This window comes from Choristoneura fumiferana, chromosome Z (genome assembly GCF_025370935.1).
Source record: "Choristoneura fumiferana chromosome Z, NRCan_CFum_1, whole genome shotgun sequence".
NCBI lineage: Eukaryota > Metazoa > Arthropoda > Insecta > Lepidoptera > Tortricidae > Choristoneura > Choristoneura fumiferana.
Genome location: NC_133472.1, coordinates 12,886,095 through 12,903,437, shown reverse-complemented (window position 1 = coordinate 12,903,437; position 17,343 = coordinate 12,886,095). Strand labels below are relative to the sequence as shown.

The following is a 17,343-nucleotide window of genomic DNA, read 5'->3' as shown; positions in this document are numbered from 1 at the left end:
GGTCTGTGCGTGTAGCTTGCCATACGTCGTCACTACCTACGCCACGCTTGGAACAATATTGGAGGAACAAAGAAACAAAAAGTAAAAAGAGAAGACAAGATGCAAGTATAATTATATGCAGGAATATTTTATTTGCCACTACCTATTGTAAGTACTAACTCGCTGCGCACTGGGGAACTGAGTATAATATGGTCATTCCAACCTACCTAATTGTAGCCTGTCCTGTTAGTAGGTATTGCATCTAGCGCGGAGGGGTAGGCGCCGTGGACATAGCTTATGTCACGAAGTTTTCTCCGAATCCCGACTCGAAGCTTCCGGCGACGCACGCGGCGCACGGGTGAGACGTCTTTGGCCACAGATAATTTGCGTCACGCACTCTGCATTCACACGGTGCACCGCACATCTCGCGTCACAGGGTTCTAAGTTCTAACACATTCACTAACTTAAATATATTCCACCGTAGCCTCACGGATCTACGCGCACAGGTAACGGATCGTCAGGTGACCCACTTTCCGCCATTTACTCGTGCGTATGCGTCAAAGTGCATCAGCGAGTGCAATTCGTGTTGTCTGAAAGTCACCAATAAGCCCAATGAAGCCGAGATCCCGCTGGCGAGCGCCAGCACCAACCTAAATAGACTCTGATCATCTAAATTGACTTCAATTAAATAACAACCGAAATTGCTGAAATGCGCCATTACTCCCTCGACGTTAATCTAAGTGCCAATAGTCAGGGCAATGTTTTATTAATAATCCTCAGTAATAAATGTTAATTAATAATAAAACGGTGGTTGCAGCGGTGAGTGCTCAGTGCGCCGGCGCCGCGTCGCTGGCCGCGCCCGCCCGTGGCAGCGCGGGCCCGGCTCATCGTGTTGTTTTCCATATGTGATTATCTTCCCAAAATTATATAAAACTAACTATCTAATTTACGTTCATGGACAGTGTTTAAGTTAAGGACACCCTGTTGTGCAAAAATAGTACTTAGCACTTACAAAATTATAACTCGTAAGAATACTTAGGAATTGCCCTCTAAAATATCCTCGAGCGTTTGATATTTTACCTACTGGTATTCTTCAAGCATGACAAAGAGGAAAGGATTCAATGCAAAAAATGCAATTCAGATACATTTAAGAGTAATCTTTATAAATTGTCGGTATTGTAGCATACTTGATCGCCGTTCCCACGGCTATAAATCATGTGGGAGACATACGAGTCGTGCTGATACGGATTTACAATGAAGTGCTATGGACTTTTGAAATAATGATGTGGGTGTACGCGCCCCATAATACCATCGAGACAAACAAATATCGGGTGAGTTTGTGGGAATCCCGCATGGTGTGCGTCGGCTGAGCGGCGCGGCGACAGCGGGCGCGGGCCCGCAGCGCCCGGGGAGAGGGGAGTGCTCGAGGGGGGTGTCGGCGGGCCGCTATTGGTCCGTGCGGCGTCGTCACAAGCGCCGGCCTCGGGCAGCCCGAACCCCCCCGTCGCACCAAACACTACGACTGAAAATGCGATTCCCGCTGGCATTCGACGAGCAGTCGTCGCCCTTCCCATTGGTTCCGAGCCCGTGCGGAGCTTCGTATTATGATAATATAAATTGACCAACCGTAGAGCAAATTTGGTTAGTTTGTTAAAGTTGATTAAAGTCACTTAACCGGGACGGACACGACGAAACGAACGGCGCGCGCGTTCGTCGATCCCGAGGGCCCGACTAAATGAAGTCAAATTGTTTAATATAGGAGTGTATAAATCGTCGGGTCGGCGGTGTAGCGCGGGTAGGCCGGGAGGCAGCAGCCGCGACGGAGCCCAGCGTGGCGGCCCCGGGGGTCGCGGGCGCACAGCCCGACGGCTACATGTTCGTGTGCGAGGGCGCCGGCGCCGGCAGCGCACGCTACGAGTGCTCGTACGAGGGCGCGCCCATGGAGCCGCCGTTCGAGGAGCACATGTTCGGCGAGTTCGGCAAGGAGCGGCACGTGCAGGTGGTGGTGGGCGCGGGCGGCGAGCTGCAGTACCGCGACGAGCTGCCCTTCGGCGAGCCCAAGCGCAAGGAGGAGCCGCTGCTGCTGCCGCCGGCCGAGGCGCACGCGCCGCCGCCCGCCCCAGCCCCCGCCACCAAGAAGAGCGACAAGAAAAAGAACGACAACAACGGAATCAAAAAGAAGAAGACCAGGTAACCATACAGCTTCTCTGCGTTTTATTTCCCACTAACAACCCGTTAATTTTCTGCCACGATCCTATCCAAGTAATTTTCTGTTGCTTTGTAACATTATATTGTTGGACTTTTTACTTTTTGAGTGTTATTTTGAGCATAGCGTTGCGAATTTTGAGTTGCTAATGCGATTTTTGATATGTGTTAACACCATAATACCTATCTACCTATATAAAAATCCCCCGTATAGTATAGAAATTGTTGTACCTATTTGAATAAGATAAAAAAACCAGTTCTTTTTACTGACTGCACTTTTTGTTGACCAAGTTCTAAGTGTGTTGTCCGGTTAAAATTAGAACTCTCCATTTTTTCTTCCGTGGATGTCGTAAGAGGCGACTGAGGATATAGGTTAAGGTATACCATACCGTCGGCTACAGGCTAGCAACCTGTCACTATTATATCTTTTTTACCCGACTGCGAAGAAGGAGGGTTATGTTTTGTCAAACTTTAAACCTAAAATTGCTAAAAGTGGCTCCGAAGCGGTAACTTTTCGTGTGCTCTGCCTACCCCATTTGGGAATAGGCGTGATGTGTGTGTGTAAGTTCTAAGTTGATGTCATTAATCTTTAAAGAGTTCCGTCCTGCGGAGACTAGCCTGGCTGGACCTCGAGATTTTCACTACCAGTTAATTGTTTTGTCACTGGACTTACATACTTGTAATACATGCCAAATTTCAGCTCAATAGAATACTAAGTAAGGTGTCATTAATAAATAACACATTCAAGCTCGTAGATATCTCCGTAGCCCCTTCTACAGGTTTCGTAGAGCTACGAATGTCTTCGTAACCTTTTCGCTACGCGCTACGAAGACGCTTGGTACTTTGTTCGTATTTTAAAAATGTATTAGTAAACTCATTATAAAATCTACACAGTCAGAAAAAATCTTAAGTCAAAGTGGAGTTTAGTATTCCTTCCAAATTCACCTCTTCTCTGTGTATGATAATCATAAGGATCCGTGCCAAATTTAAGGCTATATATTTTTTATTTACATATTTATAACAGCAGAATTTGTAGGTACAATCTAGTGCAAAAATATGGACTTACCTAACACTTCAAGAATATGTACCACAGAATCTTATTCCGACGTAACTAGGCCGTGGTAACATACTTTTAACCCCCGACGCAACAAGAGGGGTGTTATAAGTTTGACCGCTATGTGTGTCTGTCTGTGGCACCGTAGCTCTTAAACGGGTGGACCAATTTGAATACGGTTTTTTATTTCAAAGGTTTTCTAGCGATATTGGACGAGGTATTGAACTTTGAAGTGACAATGTAGGGGGTTTCCAACTTTTTGTTGGTTAGTTTTTATTGTGTGGTTCGAACAGATAGGTAGGTACTTATTTTTGCATGCAGTTTTTTTTTAGTTTCCGCATACGAGGGGTTAAATAATGTTAGTCCAAGCGCGAAATGCATTCTTAGAAGAAGGGATCGAGACCTAGGTACCTACTTGACTCGAGAAATATGTACCTGTTACACAACTGTTCTGTGTCTGTGTACTTAACTAAAATGTGCAACCTATTATAATCAACAACAAAGTCATTCATACTGAAATGTATTAATTCGAATAGCATCCCAATTTCCATAAAAAGATTTTGACTCTACCCTTTTATCAAATTCAGGCAAAACCCGACAAACAAGATCAATAAAATATTTGCAATGACTTAATAGAAGTCAAACCTATTTGCCTAATGCCTATGGCTGGTTTTGCTTTTCAATTAAGTACATAGAGCGTTTAACAGTTTCGTTTTTAGGGTTCTGTAGTCCTACAAGGAATCCTTATAGTTTCGCCATGTTCGATCTGCTTCGTGCTAGAAAGTTGTAATTGGGATGTTGGGATGCACCAAAAAAAATAACCTATAGTTTTTATTTCATTTTTGGAAAGAATAGGTTTTTCATTGATTTTGAATTTGGATAAGTATTTTTTTTTTTTTTTTACGAAATACGCTAGATGACGTCACAGTGAGACAGCCACATTCCATTGCCTGGAAAAATTCAGGTCGTACATAACATAATCTGTGGCATTACAATTTGACAATAATTCAAGCACGGTTTAGGGTCCTAAATGAACCATGACAAATAGTTTTATTTTATTTCTCTTCTTTTAGCTTCGATTATTCCTTTGTTTATTTAATGGTGTGATAGCAAATAGATATCTTTTTAAATTCTTTTGTATTTACTTGTAACATAGTAATTTAATAATTTAATTTGTAAAAATATATTGGAAATACTCGTATACATTTCGGACTTTACGATAAATGACAACTGTTTAAGGCCAGTTGCGCATCGTGTGATTAAAGTTCACATCTTTGTCACTCTTTGCTATTATAAGCAGGACAGGAACATTTCAAACTGTCAATTTGCTTAAGAGTGTAGACCTGCTTTATAACTGCCTTTGTGACGAGATACTCCAGGGGTCAAATGAAGGTCATTACTTAAAATTTTGTTTATTTAAATCAGTTTATCACATTTTTGGAATCTGATTTCTGAAAACGCTTCACGAAGCCTATTTCTCGCAATGGTTTTCGATTTATTATATGTAGTCAAAAATTGGGACATCCCAATTTTTAACCCCCGACGCAAAAAGAGGGGGTGTTATAAGTTTAACCGCTATGTGTGTCTGTGTATCTGTGTCTGTCTGTGGTACCGTAGCTCTTAAACGGGTGAACCGATTTGAATGCGGTTTTTTATTTGAAAGCAGGGTTTCTAGGGATGGTACTTAGACATGTTTTATCAAAATCGGTTCAGCCGTTTTCGAGATATTGAACTTTGAAGTGACAATGTCGGGAGATTTACAACTTTTTGTTGGTTAGGTATCTTCTGTAAACGTTTTAGGTGAAAAAGTTAAGGAAATGTATGTAGTAGTAACGTATCCGTATAAGCAAATTGACGTTCCAAGTTCGCAAAATGACTTAAGCTCCATATCAATTCTGTACACATACAACAGATTTACTTAAGTTTTTGACCTATTTAGATTGTTATCCATGAGTACCTACATAATGTTAACTACGCCGACAAAGTGGTATGATAAAATTCGATTTATTTTTTCTTTAAGTAACTCCGCTACATTCATATTTAGAATACCTTGAAGCGAAATACAGTCAGCGGCAAAAGTGGATAGCGGTTACGGTGTTCAAAATGATACAAACAAGACTCTACTGCCAAAGTAATAAGTGTTTATATCATTTTGAGCACCATAACTGCTCATCGACTTCTGCTGCTGAGTGTATAGTTAAATACCAGCTCGCGATATCCGGAAGCTTGGATGCTCCGGCGTGCGCCCGCGCGTGCCTATACTGCGCAGGTGGCGCGCGCACCCCCGCCCGAATTGTTAACTCATCGCTTTGCACCCTATTATTATTTGCATAGCTAATTCAATGATTTTTAAATTATGATAACAGATGGCGCGTGGATTCCCTTGGACAATCCAACCATTTTTATAGACATTTAGATATACGACAATGTTTTCTAAGCTTTTGTCAACTATTTTATAATGCTAAATTATTGCGTAGCTATTTGATATTTGTACCGGAAAATAATGTACCTACATAATATATTATTTTTAAACTTATAATCGTTTTGAGAACCTCATTTTTACAAGCTTTTATTTAACTTGTTTGAAGTCAATTAAAAAACAGTAGGCACTAATATTTTCGAAACGGGTTCATGTGTAGAGGTACCTACCTACACAAAAAATTAATAATTTTGAATAAGATATTTGGGTGAATATTTGGGCGTTTGCACCGCCGTCATTGTTCTCAACACTTTTTTTATCAGATTTCTTAAGAAATGTACAACAAACATCAACAATCCGACACATATTGATGAATGTTGACACATGTTGATGTTCATTGTACCTATTTCTTAAGAAATCTGATAAAAAAAGTGTTCAGAACAATGACGGCGGTACAAACGCCCAGATATTCACCCATTTTATATTTTTTTATATGAGAAACAGTACATAAGTTTTACAAAATTTAAACCGAAATACCAAGCTTTATTTGCTACCTGAATTTCTGCCTAGGTCAATAGAACTTGACTTCAGTCAGTATCTGATACTGAGTAAAATATCAATTATGTAATTTTCTGTCGATTAACGGTTTTTGCAACAGGCAATGAACGCGGTCGTAAGGAAAGCACAAGAAAAGACTAGGCATCAATAGCATAATCAACGCCCGATGATTTAAATCTAAGATAAGGCAACAAATGTATACCCTTTCCGTCCGACGCGTACCAACAATGACGCTGGTCTCAGAGCGGCATTTCAGTGGGGGATTAATTACCCGTATGCCGGCGGGGGGCAATTGCTCTATCGCGGCGGGCATCGGCTGCTGCACCGGCTAATAGGGCGCTGACACGCATTTGTCACACGATGCCTCTTCATCAGGCCTATAAGTAACGCTGTAAACTTAAGTGGAAACACAAGGACTGCAGGCTATCGAAATTTTACTGCGTAATTATAAATATTTGCCTGCTATTACAAAAGCGTTTTTAACTCGGTACGATCAAAGCTACACATAATTTATTTAGAATATATTTATGTGAAATTTCTGCCAGTTTCGCTCGCTCCTCAATCGGTTATTCATTTCATTTTAGAAAAAAAAAATGCCGCAGAGTTGGGGTCATAATACGGGCGCCGAAACAATTAACAGCATAGCGCTACACTCGAGCCAATTTTATTGGCAGGCAATTAGAGCTCGCGCTCGTGGGGTACATTTCGTTTCACGCTCAATCAATTTCCGCGCGTCGCGTGCGCGTGCGCCCGCAGCCATATTGCACGCGTCAGATGGTGGATCTGTCTGATAACAACAATTTATTTGTGAATATCTAATTGACCAGCTTATATTTATGCAGGCCGGTCAATTGGGCGTGTCGCACATGCGCTGGCCTGTTGATTTTTAAAACGATTTCGCCATCGGAATGCTTACCTTGCGGGACTTTCGAGTAATTTTTTTCATTTCTTTGTCCACAGAACAACATTCACTGCCTATCAGTTGGAGGAACTGGAGCGAGCGTTCGAACGTGCGCCTTATCCGGATGTGTTCGCGCGAGAGGAGCTTGCGCTCAAGCTGAACTTGTCGGAATCAAGAGTACAGGTAATGCCATTGTTAAATTACACTAGGTGAGGATCCTCACACGTATAAGTATGCGCAGAAATCCAGAAATTATTAAAAATAAATACGGGTGCGTCTTTACTGAATGATTATACGAACAAAGTAACGGGATGAAGATGTTATTTTTTTTTTAGGTTTGGTTCCAAAACAGAAGAGCTAAGTGGCGTAAGCGTGAACCACCTCGCAAGACCGGCTACATCGGATCCAGCTCGCCGAGCTCAACGACGCTGGGCGGCGGCTTCAGTGGCATCGGCGGCAACCTGCCCGCGTTCCCACAGAACGGGCTGCCCGCGCCGGCTGACTCGTGGTCGTACCAGCACTCGTACGAGCTGCCGTCGCACCACCTGCTGTCGTCGGGCGGCGGGGGCTATCCCGGGTTCAACGCACAGCCAGCGTACTCGTACACGACGGTGCTGAACGGCCACGACGGGCAGATGTTCGCGCCGCGGCACTACGAGTACGGCGAGGGCAGCCCGCCTCCGCTGGGCGTGCGCGACTACCCTATGATGGCGGCGCAGGCGCACTCGCCGCAGCTGGAGCCGCACGACGACAAGCTGGAGTTCCGGCACGAGCACGAGGACAAGTACTCGGCGTGCGCGCTCCACGAAGAACCGCCGCGCTACGCGCCGTCCGCCGACTACGACAAGTGCCTGCCGCCGCACGCGCACGCGCACGCGCACGAGCCCGACCGCCACACCGACCTCGCACAGCCCGTCGTCGTCAAGATGGAACCCACATCCGGACAGCCTTACACCGCGCTTCCCCCTTTTTTGAACTGAAATACTCCTTTTCGAAAATATCCATGACACAAGAATAATTTCGAAAAGGAGTATTATTCAACCGACGAGTTCGAGAATATAATCTCGTCTGCCGCTGCGAAATATTTTCGCCCAGCTTGGTAACTTGCAAAGAAGTTGATGGAATAATAACTCGCAGCGGTTTAAGGGATGACTACAGGGTTAGTCGGATATTAAACGATTGCAACTACCCATTAATTCGCATTTGTTTTTTTACTTGTTTATTCCCTCAAAGGAAGGAATGTTTTCGTTATAATTTTAATAAGTTAATAATTGTATAATAAATTATTTTGTGGTCGTCTTGAACGCAACATTCATAAACAAAGCTTAAAAAAATTGCATTGAGTACCTAATCGTATTAAACGCTTCGAAAATGATTCAGCAATGTTAGGGAAAAATGCAATGCAATGGTACGTTTACGTAATTTTAATTAGGCTAAACGATGAATGTCGAAAAGCTTTGTCGCAGAGATAGGTAAAGAAAATATTTTTCTTGGTAGTCGATCGTGAATATCAGGTGAATATGTGTGTTTCTTTTAATAGGATTTACAAAATTAAGATTATTCGTAAACTGCTCTCAGTCGATCTAATGGACACGCAAATAAGTTTTCTGATTAGGTTATATGCTCGTTGTATGCCTTACCCCATAACCGCTAATGATATCTTTACTTTCGAGCAATAATGTACGAACATAACAAGAATGTACAGGATGACAATCAGTACTCTTTCCGTTATTAAGGAAAGTACAACTAAGGATAAAAATGTTTCAGTAGGTAATAAGGAGGTGCAGAATTTTTAAGTGCCAATACGTAGAAAAACAAAAAATACTCTAAAAGGATTTGTATGTTATTATATTATTTTTGTTTTAGGTTTAGGTTAAATATTCTCGTGCATTCCTTGTGCCTTAATGCGTTGTAATGTTGTCGCGAAGGACGTAGGTAGGTGTTGAGTTGTTTAAGTTAGTTCTAATAGCTCTTAAGTACTTTGCACTTAATTATGCAACTACACCTACATACATGCCACGAAAGTGTTAAAATGGACATAGGCTATTGAAATAGCAAACATTATCTAATTTAAACTATTTGACTAGTACGAAAATTTACATTTCTCCAGCACGGCAGTGCTTTGTACCAAGGTTTAGTAATAAGCAGACATTGGAGTTTTGGGGCAGAGATGTGAGTTTGTATAAAGATAAATTCATTCATTTACGGACTACTTCTCATAGATTAGTGGTCACATCTGGTTTTGTTTGTTGAAAACGTATTTATTCTGGGAATTATAATAATAAACCGATTAGTGAACCATTCGGTTATAACCATTTGCTTTTTCCATAATAAAGTATATAACAATTTTCTAAAACTGTTATAACTGAGTTCCCATATGTTTTCAATACTGCGAGTCCCTTAAAAAGTTGTAATTGTTTTACGACGCCCAATACACGTATATATCTAGCCGTAGATACGCGTCCCAGACCCTTCGTTATTGTTTTCTAAATAACTTTTTACTCTTGCAAAGTTAAATTATTTATAACATAACATTGATGACATAAACAAAGAATTTCATTACAATTAAAATTAAACTAATTTAATTTTTAAGAAGCCAAGGTACGTGTGATCGATCACTATCACAAATAGAACCAGTGGAGAAGTATCGATGAGTAAGCTTATATATAGGTATACGAACTGACCATCTTTTGCCCCAAAAAATTCCAGGTCGCTGTCAGCGAATTATCACCGATAACAACCTTGGCAATAATAGAGGCTCTAAGTAAAACTACGGAATCCAAATATTGCAATATTAGTTAATATTTAAGATTGAAAATTCCAAACACGAATCATTCCCAATACTCTTTGTATTTTATATATACTCATAGACTATACATAGCTATATTGATACCTATAGCAAATTTTAAGGATTATTTTATTTTTTCGTTAAATAATATTTCTGACAAGTAAGCTATTCGTCTGATTATATCGTATTGCAATGCTTGTCTTATGTTTTGTATGATTGAGTGTTTTATTTAGCCTTTGTAATTATTATATTCCTCGAAACTACAGCTACAAGAACCAAAGAATAGGAGTAATAATCATAATAATAACATAAGCATCATAAAGATTAATGTATATACTAGAAAATTACGTGAATAGTGTGCCAACTCTACTAAGATATATTTTGCTTTCATATACCTAGGGATAAGATTGTGTTCTGATGGTGCACAAATACTTAGAAACCACACAATTATTTGTAAGTTCAGTTACCTATAAGTAGATAAGCAAATCAACTGAAATTATAATAACAATAATAATACCAATGCCATTATATAACGTAAACCTGAAAAGGAATTAATCCATCTGATCTCCTTCTTCGATTAGTTGCTAAGTTGATGGCCAGTTGGCAAAAAATAGAAAAATAGGTGGCTGTTATAACTTTTTTATTATAACATTTCTATTTTTAGAATGTAAGACAGAGTATATAACCAAACCATAGGTTTATCTTACAATTATGTTTTTACCTACTGCATGTGTAATTTTTAATTTCATAAATATTTTAGTGTAGGATTCCAAAAGCAATATTGTTTTAAAGCACGACTTTTAAGAGATTGCGAACGTAGATGTAAAGCGTCAATTTACAGGAAAGTTTAATAATTACTGATGTGCTTAAATGGTTTTTTTATTTATTACCTACACCTCAAAATCATTTTTTACAAGACTAATATTACTGTAATTACTATTAACTATTAACATATTTATCCCTGTTTTCATAAACTCCGTAATTAACATTATTCAAAATATCATCCACATTCAATTCTGCTCTAACTGACACTGTTAAAGCCAAATTCCGAAAAAGGAACCAAACTATTAAACCAATTTATTTCAATATATGACTTAGTAGATGTTTGTAAAGTTTTATGAACAAAGAGGTAGGTATGTATGTAAATCTGTACTGACCGGAGTCAACTGTTTATGGACTGAGTTTCAATCTTGACCCCATCTTGCCGCGCCCAAATGCCGTCTCCGCTGAAGTGGTACTTTTTCTCTATTTCATATAGTGCCAGGCTCAATACCTGCTCATCAGTCAATTTCTCACAACTCAGGTTATTGTAGTAATCGAGTTTAATTATTCCTTCAGCGACCCTGTTTTCACGTAGATTTAGGAGATATTCAATATATTGTTCAATGTCCAACCTGAGAAAGAGCGCTTTATTTAATAAAATAGGCCTTGGAGAGTTATTAAAAAATCTTGCCTTGTCGTACTCGTATGTAATTAGGTTATCGCACGCTATTCCCTCGGGAACTGTGCATTTTTCCGAGATAAAAAGTAGCCTATGTCGGGCCCATAAACTATCTCTATGCCAAAAATCACGTCGATCCGTCGCTCCGTTACGGCGTGAAAGACGGACAAACATACAAACACACTTTCACATTTATATATTATATAAGTACAAGTATCGATGTTTATCTGATGCATAATAGTTGTTGTAACTGTTGCATATATTACAAGCTTTTTAGGCTTCATTCGCATGAGAACTAAAAAACCGTTGTGCAAAAACTCGGCGTTGGACCAATTTCAATTCAATTTTTGACGCCCAACGTCCAACGCAGTACAACACTGCTCGATAAAAAAAACCGTCGCGTTTTAAAAGCGCTGACTTGCGAACAAATACTTTGGATCGCCTTTATAGTTAGTTTTGAACTACCCACCTAGGTTAATTGAGCTGTAATTTAATTTTCATTTATAAAATTATTTAAGAGATAGTTAACTTACACAGGATACAGTAAAAGCTGGCAATTTTTGAGGATGATATCGTTCTTGAATCGTCGTTTGAGGAACTTTATGTTCTCATCAACTACATTCAACGCAGCATGCAGCCAGAACTTGTGTCTTCTGAGTTGTGTCAGAACAAATTTCAACGTGTCCGGTGAAACGAACTGCACCGCGTCTTCCCGGACATCCAAGGAAGATGTTATCAGCACGGCAATGTCGCGCCCGCAGACTTTGTTACCGAAACTGCTGATATATCTAGAATAGATGAAAAATACCAGAATGAATATCTGACACAACAAAGCGTGCACAAAATATCTGATAAGACTCTGATTCTAGGACTCTGTGTCAGATATTTTTGCATGCTCCGCTGTGGCAGATATTAATGTAAGTGACTGTACCAAACTCTGAGATGAGGCATCCAATTTATTGGCCATTTTCCTTTTGGTATTATTGTAAGGTAGGTTACTTAACATAAGTAGACAAAATATTTTATTTTGTTAAGTATTTTCTTGCTACAAAATATTCAACAGATTAGTGAAATGCCTCAAATACCACTCTTCGTACACCTACCTAAGGCGCGAAATTTAAATAAATATTGGAAGCTACTATTATTTAGTAGGTACTTAATTGGAGGACAAAAGCCGTCTCTGATTTAGTTGCTCGGTTCAGGTAAAGGCAAGAGTTGTCTGTCACGAATCAATTGAACGAAAGTTATGGCACTTTTCACTGTGTGAGTGCTGTTTTTATACAAAGGCACCTTAAAATTTTGTACTTAAATAAGCACTTAATACTTCTTACAAAACGATTATCACTTATTGAATCAACCTGTAGGTATTCAATAATCTTGTGATGTGCACATTATGTAGTCATTACATTACCATTGACTCATTCAATTCGTTCGTACCAGCTCGTGGTCAACTTTTGGTCTGCTTTGGTCCTATTTTACACTTTTAGTCTGTATACATATACGTATGTATGTATGCAGACCAAAAGTGTAAAATAAATCATAAAAAGTATAGATCGAATCACACGAGCTGGTACGAACGAATTGAATGAGTACTATAGTATGTTCCTCGTCTCATCTTAATGCGCTTCTAAACATCGTCTGTGGCAGTGAAATGCAAAATTTAAAGTAAGTACAAAGGCAGAGACTCGTACTCGTAGGGTAGCGAGAGGAGTGTCAGCGGTGACACATTATGTGCGTGGCTCCACACTAGAGACAAAATTCTGAAACGCATTATTCTAAAGTGTCGCTACCTGGGTAACATTGGCATACTTTTTAATGTTCGAAACTTATTGCGCATAACAGGTTTCGCATAATTTATTTACGCCGAATCTTAAATAATAACTAATAATAGTAATACTGTATACGCCGAAAAATGGTTTACACGAATTTATTTTACCATAATATTAACATGGCCGAATTTTATTATGCATAATCTTGTATAGCATATATATAATTTAGCAGAATTTTGATAGGCCGAAATCCTGTCCAAATCTATGTCCGAAAATAAATTACCTAATTACTATTGACGACTAGAAAAAAAGGTTATTAAGGTTAGAATTGTATTTTGTAATGGAACGAACAGCCACCAGTAAAAGAGGCACGGGCATAAAGAATGGGGCCGGGGGGGCGAAACCCCCCGCAAGGGGCCTCGGGGGGCAGAGCCCCTCGCATGTAAAAAACAAACATAATACTACGAAGGTTTATGAAAAAACAATGAATATTTGATACTTGGATAGGCGAAACAGTAAAGAAAACCCAGGTAACGGGATTGCTCAACTATAGGTTAGGTTGGTATTTTGTCAAGGCGCGAAGCGCGTTAACTAGGCGGAATAGGAGCGGAGCTTCGTCGACTCCGCTTCAGTCGTTAAATTCATATAAATATTTGCTTTCCAGACATAAAATTGGTGGTAACAATGTTCGGAATAACAATTTTATACCTTTAATACAATCGACAAAACAATGTTATGTGTAATTATGTTATAACCTGGATAGGTTTTTTAGTTACCTTATGAACCTCATGCCTCAGATTAAAAATAGAAGCTTCGCGAAGCGGGGCTTCGTCGACTTAGTCACAGTCATGTCCCCGCTTTATAAAAATACTACAACCCGCTAGTTACTACTTTCCAGAGAAGTAGAGTGGATTAGGTTAGTAAGCTTAGGTAATACATTTTTTTTATTTAATAATCATAGTTAGGCGTAGGCAAAGTTACATTAAGTATGGGAAAGTAACTTTCTGCGTAACTAATTTATGCGTAAATAATTTTCTGACTAAACAATATTCGGAATTCACAAATTATGCGTAAAGCCCATTCGGCTTACATTGGTTATGCGTAAGAGAATTCTGCGTAAACTGTAAACTGTTATGCGAAAACAGTTTCGGCATAAATATTACTATGCGTAAACCGATTATGCAAAATAGAATTATGAAAAAAAATATATGCGTAAACAAGGGGAACCTCGCTTCCTACACAGCAACTGACTTACTCATTGAAAACTTTGCTCGAAGAGACAAGGTGATTTAGACTGTAGCACTGCTTCCTTGCTGCTTGTATTTTACTAAGACGAGTCATCATTTTGCGTTGATGTATGACCATTGACAGGACCTATAAACAGCGAAAAATAAGTTTCATCTTATAATAAGAATGGCCAAAGTAAAGTTTATTCTTCTGGGAATCAAAGTTATTCTTACCCTTGGATTAGTTGATAAAATATTGTACTCCTTTAAATTTTTTAGGTCCTCTAATCGCTCGCGCACAGATTTAGGACACATACAGAAGACTTTCAAACAACGCCTCTGAGCAAGTTGTGGTATTCTATATTCCTACAATTAATAAAAATAATTACAACAAAAGATAATATGTTTAGCCAAAAAAAAAAGAATGCACAAATAAGAATACGTAAAAAAACAAGTATATACTCGTACATCTAAGCATTTTGCTGACTATACTTTGTGTTAACTGTACCTACTGATCAGTTACATAATGGATACCGAATTCCAAGTAAATCTGGAATCCCACATGCAATATTTGTCCTAGACATACAACAAAAGCTTATTATTAACCCTTTTCCAAGGCATAGTGCATAGGTATGTTGATGACATAAATCTTGAACATAACAAATTAATATTACTAAAGCATATAAATATTAATAAAACTTTTCATTAGATACTTGAATATCAGTCAACTATACACATTAAATACAAGAAAAATGGAGAAAATATGATTATGATTACCTCCAAAATATCTCTTATTTGCAAAAGAGAATTATAATTATTCTTTAAAATAGCAGGTTCTATCCTTATTGCCTCTCTAATGTCGAGTCCAGCCAGTGTTTCAACATTTTCTAGAATCATTTTTGTGTTGACTGGGTCTGCTGATATAACAAAACCATTTCGTCTTATGCTATTTATGTCAAATTTTATATTATTTCCAGCTATATCCAGTGCTTCCTGAATATCATGCATTGGTTTATGTTTCAAAGGCAAATAGTTTCTGCAATATTTCTTAAATTCATCTGGAGTGATTGATAGTTTCCAGGTAAGATAACCCTCTAGAACACTCAAGCGAACAGCCACTGCAATGTATACAAAACATATATTAGTATACATATATGTATACACTTAAGTACAAAAAGGTGATATAGATCTGCCTTCTCTTGCATTTGTATAGCAATGTGAATACCCTCCTAACGCCCAAAGTCCTTTATAAAGGATTTATATTGTAATTTGAACATCAAACTCTATCATAAATGACAACTTGATGTTCATAAATCAAAACTTTATCTTGGGCGTTAGGAGGATACTAAAATCCGAAAAAACTCTCTTTGTTGAATACAACTAAGTGTAATACCAATAAATTAGTCTAATTAAAAAAAGGGTGTTAGGAGAGGTTAGTTAGGTATTGGTATTGGTATTCTATAAAAAATAACATTATAAAAGAAGAGCAAATGAAAATAGGCCTTTATAACATGACATGTCATAAAGAAGACATTGTCTTCTCACTTGCATACATTTACCATGTATAAGGTAATCGTCCGAGTGCTCGACAAGCTAGTGCCCAATAGACGACACCCTGCTGTCATTTCTATTGCTAATATCATAAGATTAAAGATACCAACTCCTGGGACGGCGACGAGCACTTGTAAGTTTACCTTACTTTCTGTTTTTGCAGAATTGTTATTAAGTAAGTTTTCTTTGACAATCAGCATTAGGTACATACAGATTGAAGTATTGGAATCAGGAAAGTGATGTCTGATCTTATGCAAAGATGGCCACTCATGAAAACAGCTTTGTAGGACTTCTTCCAACTCAATATCATCCCGAATAAGGCCTTCCTTTTTATGATGAGCTATTGTATGGGATTGTACTAGTGTGCGATATCTGAAATAATTAAATATTATTACCTACAATCAAATCCATTGTCAAGCAGACATTAATATCTAGACATAACATAAAACTACTGATTGTACCTACCATCACAACAGTTGCAACAGCACATAATTTGAATTCATGCAGATATGCAGAAAATGTAAAATAGTTCATTATGTTCTTCAGTTGTTAAATGTTACAAATCTTAAAAATATTAAGTATTTTTTTTTATTAAGAAAATAAAATTTTTGCTTTTGAATGTTTTCACTATGAAACAATATTTCTATCACAGAACCCATTAGGGGTGTGCATGGTGGAGCGGCATGCTTCAACTCTTCTGTATTAATTTAAAAAAAACATGTCTTTTGTTCATATAATTTTTTAATCAATCTAAACCTGATGATTAATAATGCTAAGCCACTTACCTTACAAGATGTTTTGGCACAATGTTGATAAATCCACATTCTTTGAGTATTTCTCCATAGTTATCCAAAGAAATTGGGTTCATACAGAACACATGAGGGTTATCACATGCTTCTGACGAGTTGATACCAAACTTTTTAAGTATTTGTAATGAGTATTGCAATCGATCATGGCTTAGAGTATCCAAAGCCGGGTAGTTTTTCTTTAATTTTGTATGCATATACTCAGATAAAGGATGACCTGAGGCACAAATAATTTTAAGATCTAACAGAAGTCACTTAGTTGCAAAATTACTGTGATAAAATAACATAAAACTTAAATAGACAAATACTAGCACATCAATATAACCCACCGGTTGTGTTTTCATATAGATCTAAAAATGGAATTCCATGATAGCATCTCGTGAGGGCATAATTGAGAAAAGAAAACGAACAACTTCGTTTTAACTGTAAGCCTCTGATGCTGATTGACATAATGAAACCAGAGTAATATTACAGCATCTCGATATGACCAACATTTATCACATAAGCGAATAATAAAGTGGAACTCATAAGGAGAACGTTTATTTTGTTTTTAAGTTACACACTGGTTACACACCACCACCACCACCACAAACAGCTGACCTGTCTGTGTTGTCATTATGACATGTAGATTTTTTTTGGAGAGCAA

The 17,343-nt window shown here is 38.4% G+C and overlaps 2 protein-coding genes across 2 annotated transcripts in view; one reads left to right on the top strand and one right to left on the bottom strand.

Annotated features, from left to right (window-relative positions):
- Positions 1-17,277, bottom strand: part of LOC141427809 (transcription termination factor 5, mitochondrial-like) — a 30,061-nt gene extending 12,784 nt beyond the window's left edge. Inside the window, exons 1-8 of the mRNA XM_074087398.1 lie at positions 17,027-17,277; positions 16,677-16,914; positions 16,103-16,263; positions 15,118-15,458; positions 14,575-14,706; positions 14,370-14,488; positions 11,879-12,133; positions 11,062-11,298 (exon numbers count right to left, since the gene is read on the bottom strand). Of these exons, the coding sequence (XP_073943499.1) occupies positions 11,067-11,298; positions 11,879-12,133; positions 14,370-14,488; positions 14,575-14,706; positions 15,118-15,458; positions 16,103-16,263; positions 16,677-16,914; positions 17,027-17,147 (1,599 nt within the window). The 5' untranslated portion in view covers positions 17,148-17,277 and the 3' untranslated portion in view covers positions 11,062-11,066. The remainder of the gene's footprint in view (positions 1-11,061; positions 11,299-11,878; positions 12,134-14,369; positions 14,489-14,574; positions 14,707-15,117; positions 15,459-16,102; positions 16,264-16,676; positions 16,915-17,026) is intronic.
- Positions 1,292-10,775, top strand: repo (homeobox domain-containing protein reversed polarity). Its single transcript, XM_074087410.1, has 3 exons — positions 1,292-2,169; positions 7,176-7,299; positions 7,452-10,775. Exons 1-3 carry the CDS (start codon positions 1,853-1,855, stop codon positions 8,094-8,096), a joined length of 1,086 nt encoding a protein of 361 aa, XP_073943511.1. The 5' UTR covers positions 1,292-1,852; the 3' UTR covers positions 8,097-10,775.
- Positions 17,278-17,343: the final 66 nt, after the last annotated feature.

Bases quoted from the DNA above. Each gene is read 5' to 3' on its own strand.
- repo (XM_074087410.1), top strand. From the start codon at position 1,853: ATGTTCGTGTGCGAGGGCGCCGGCGCCGGCAGCGCACGCTACGAGTGC. The intron at 2,170-7,175 runs GTAACCATACAG...CTTTGTCCACAG, and splicing joins ATCAAAAAGAAGAAGACCAG to AACAACATTCACTGCCTATC. The intron at 7,300-7,451 runs GTAATGCCATTG...TTTTTTTTTTAG, and splicing joins TGTCGGAATCAAGAGTACAG to GTTTGGTTCCAAAACAGAAG.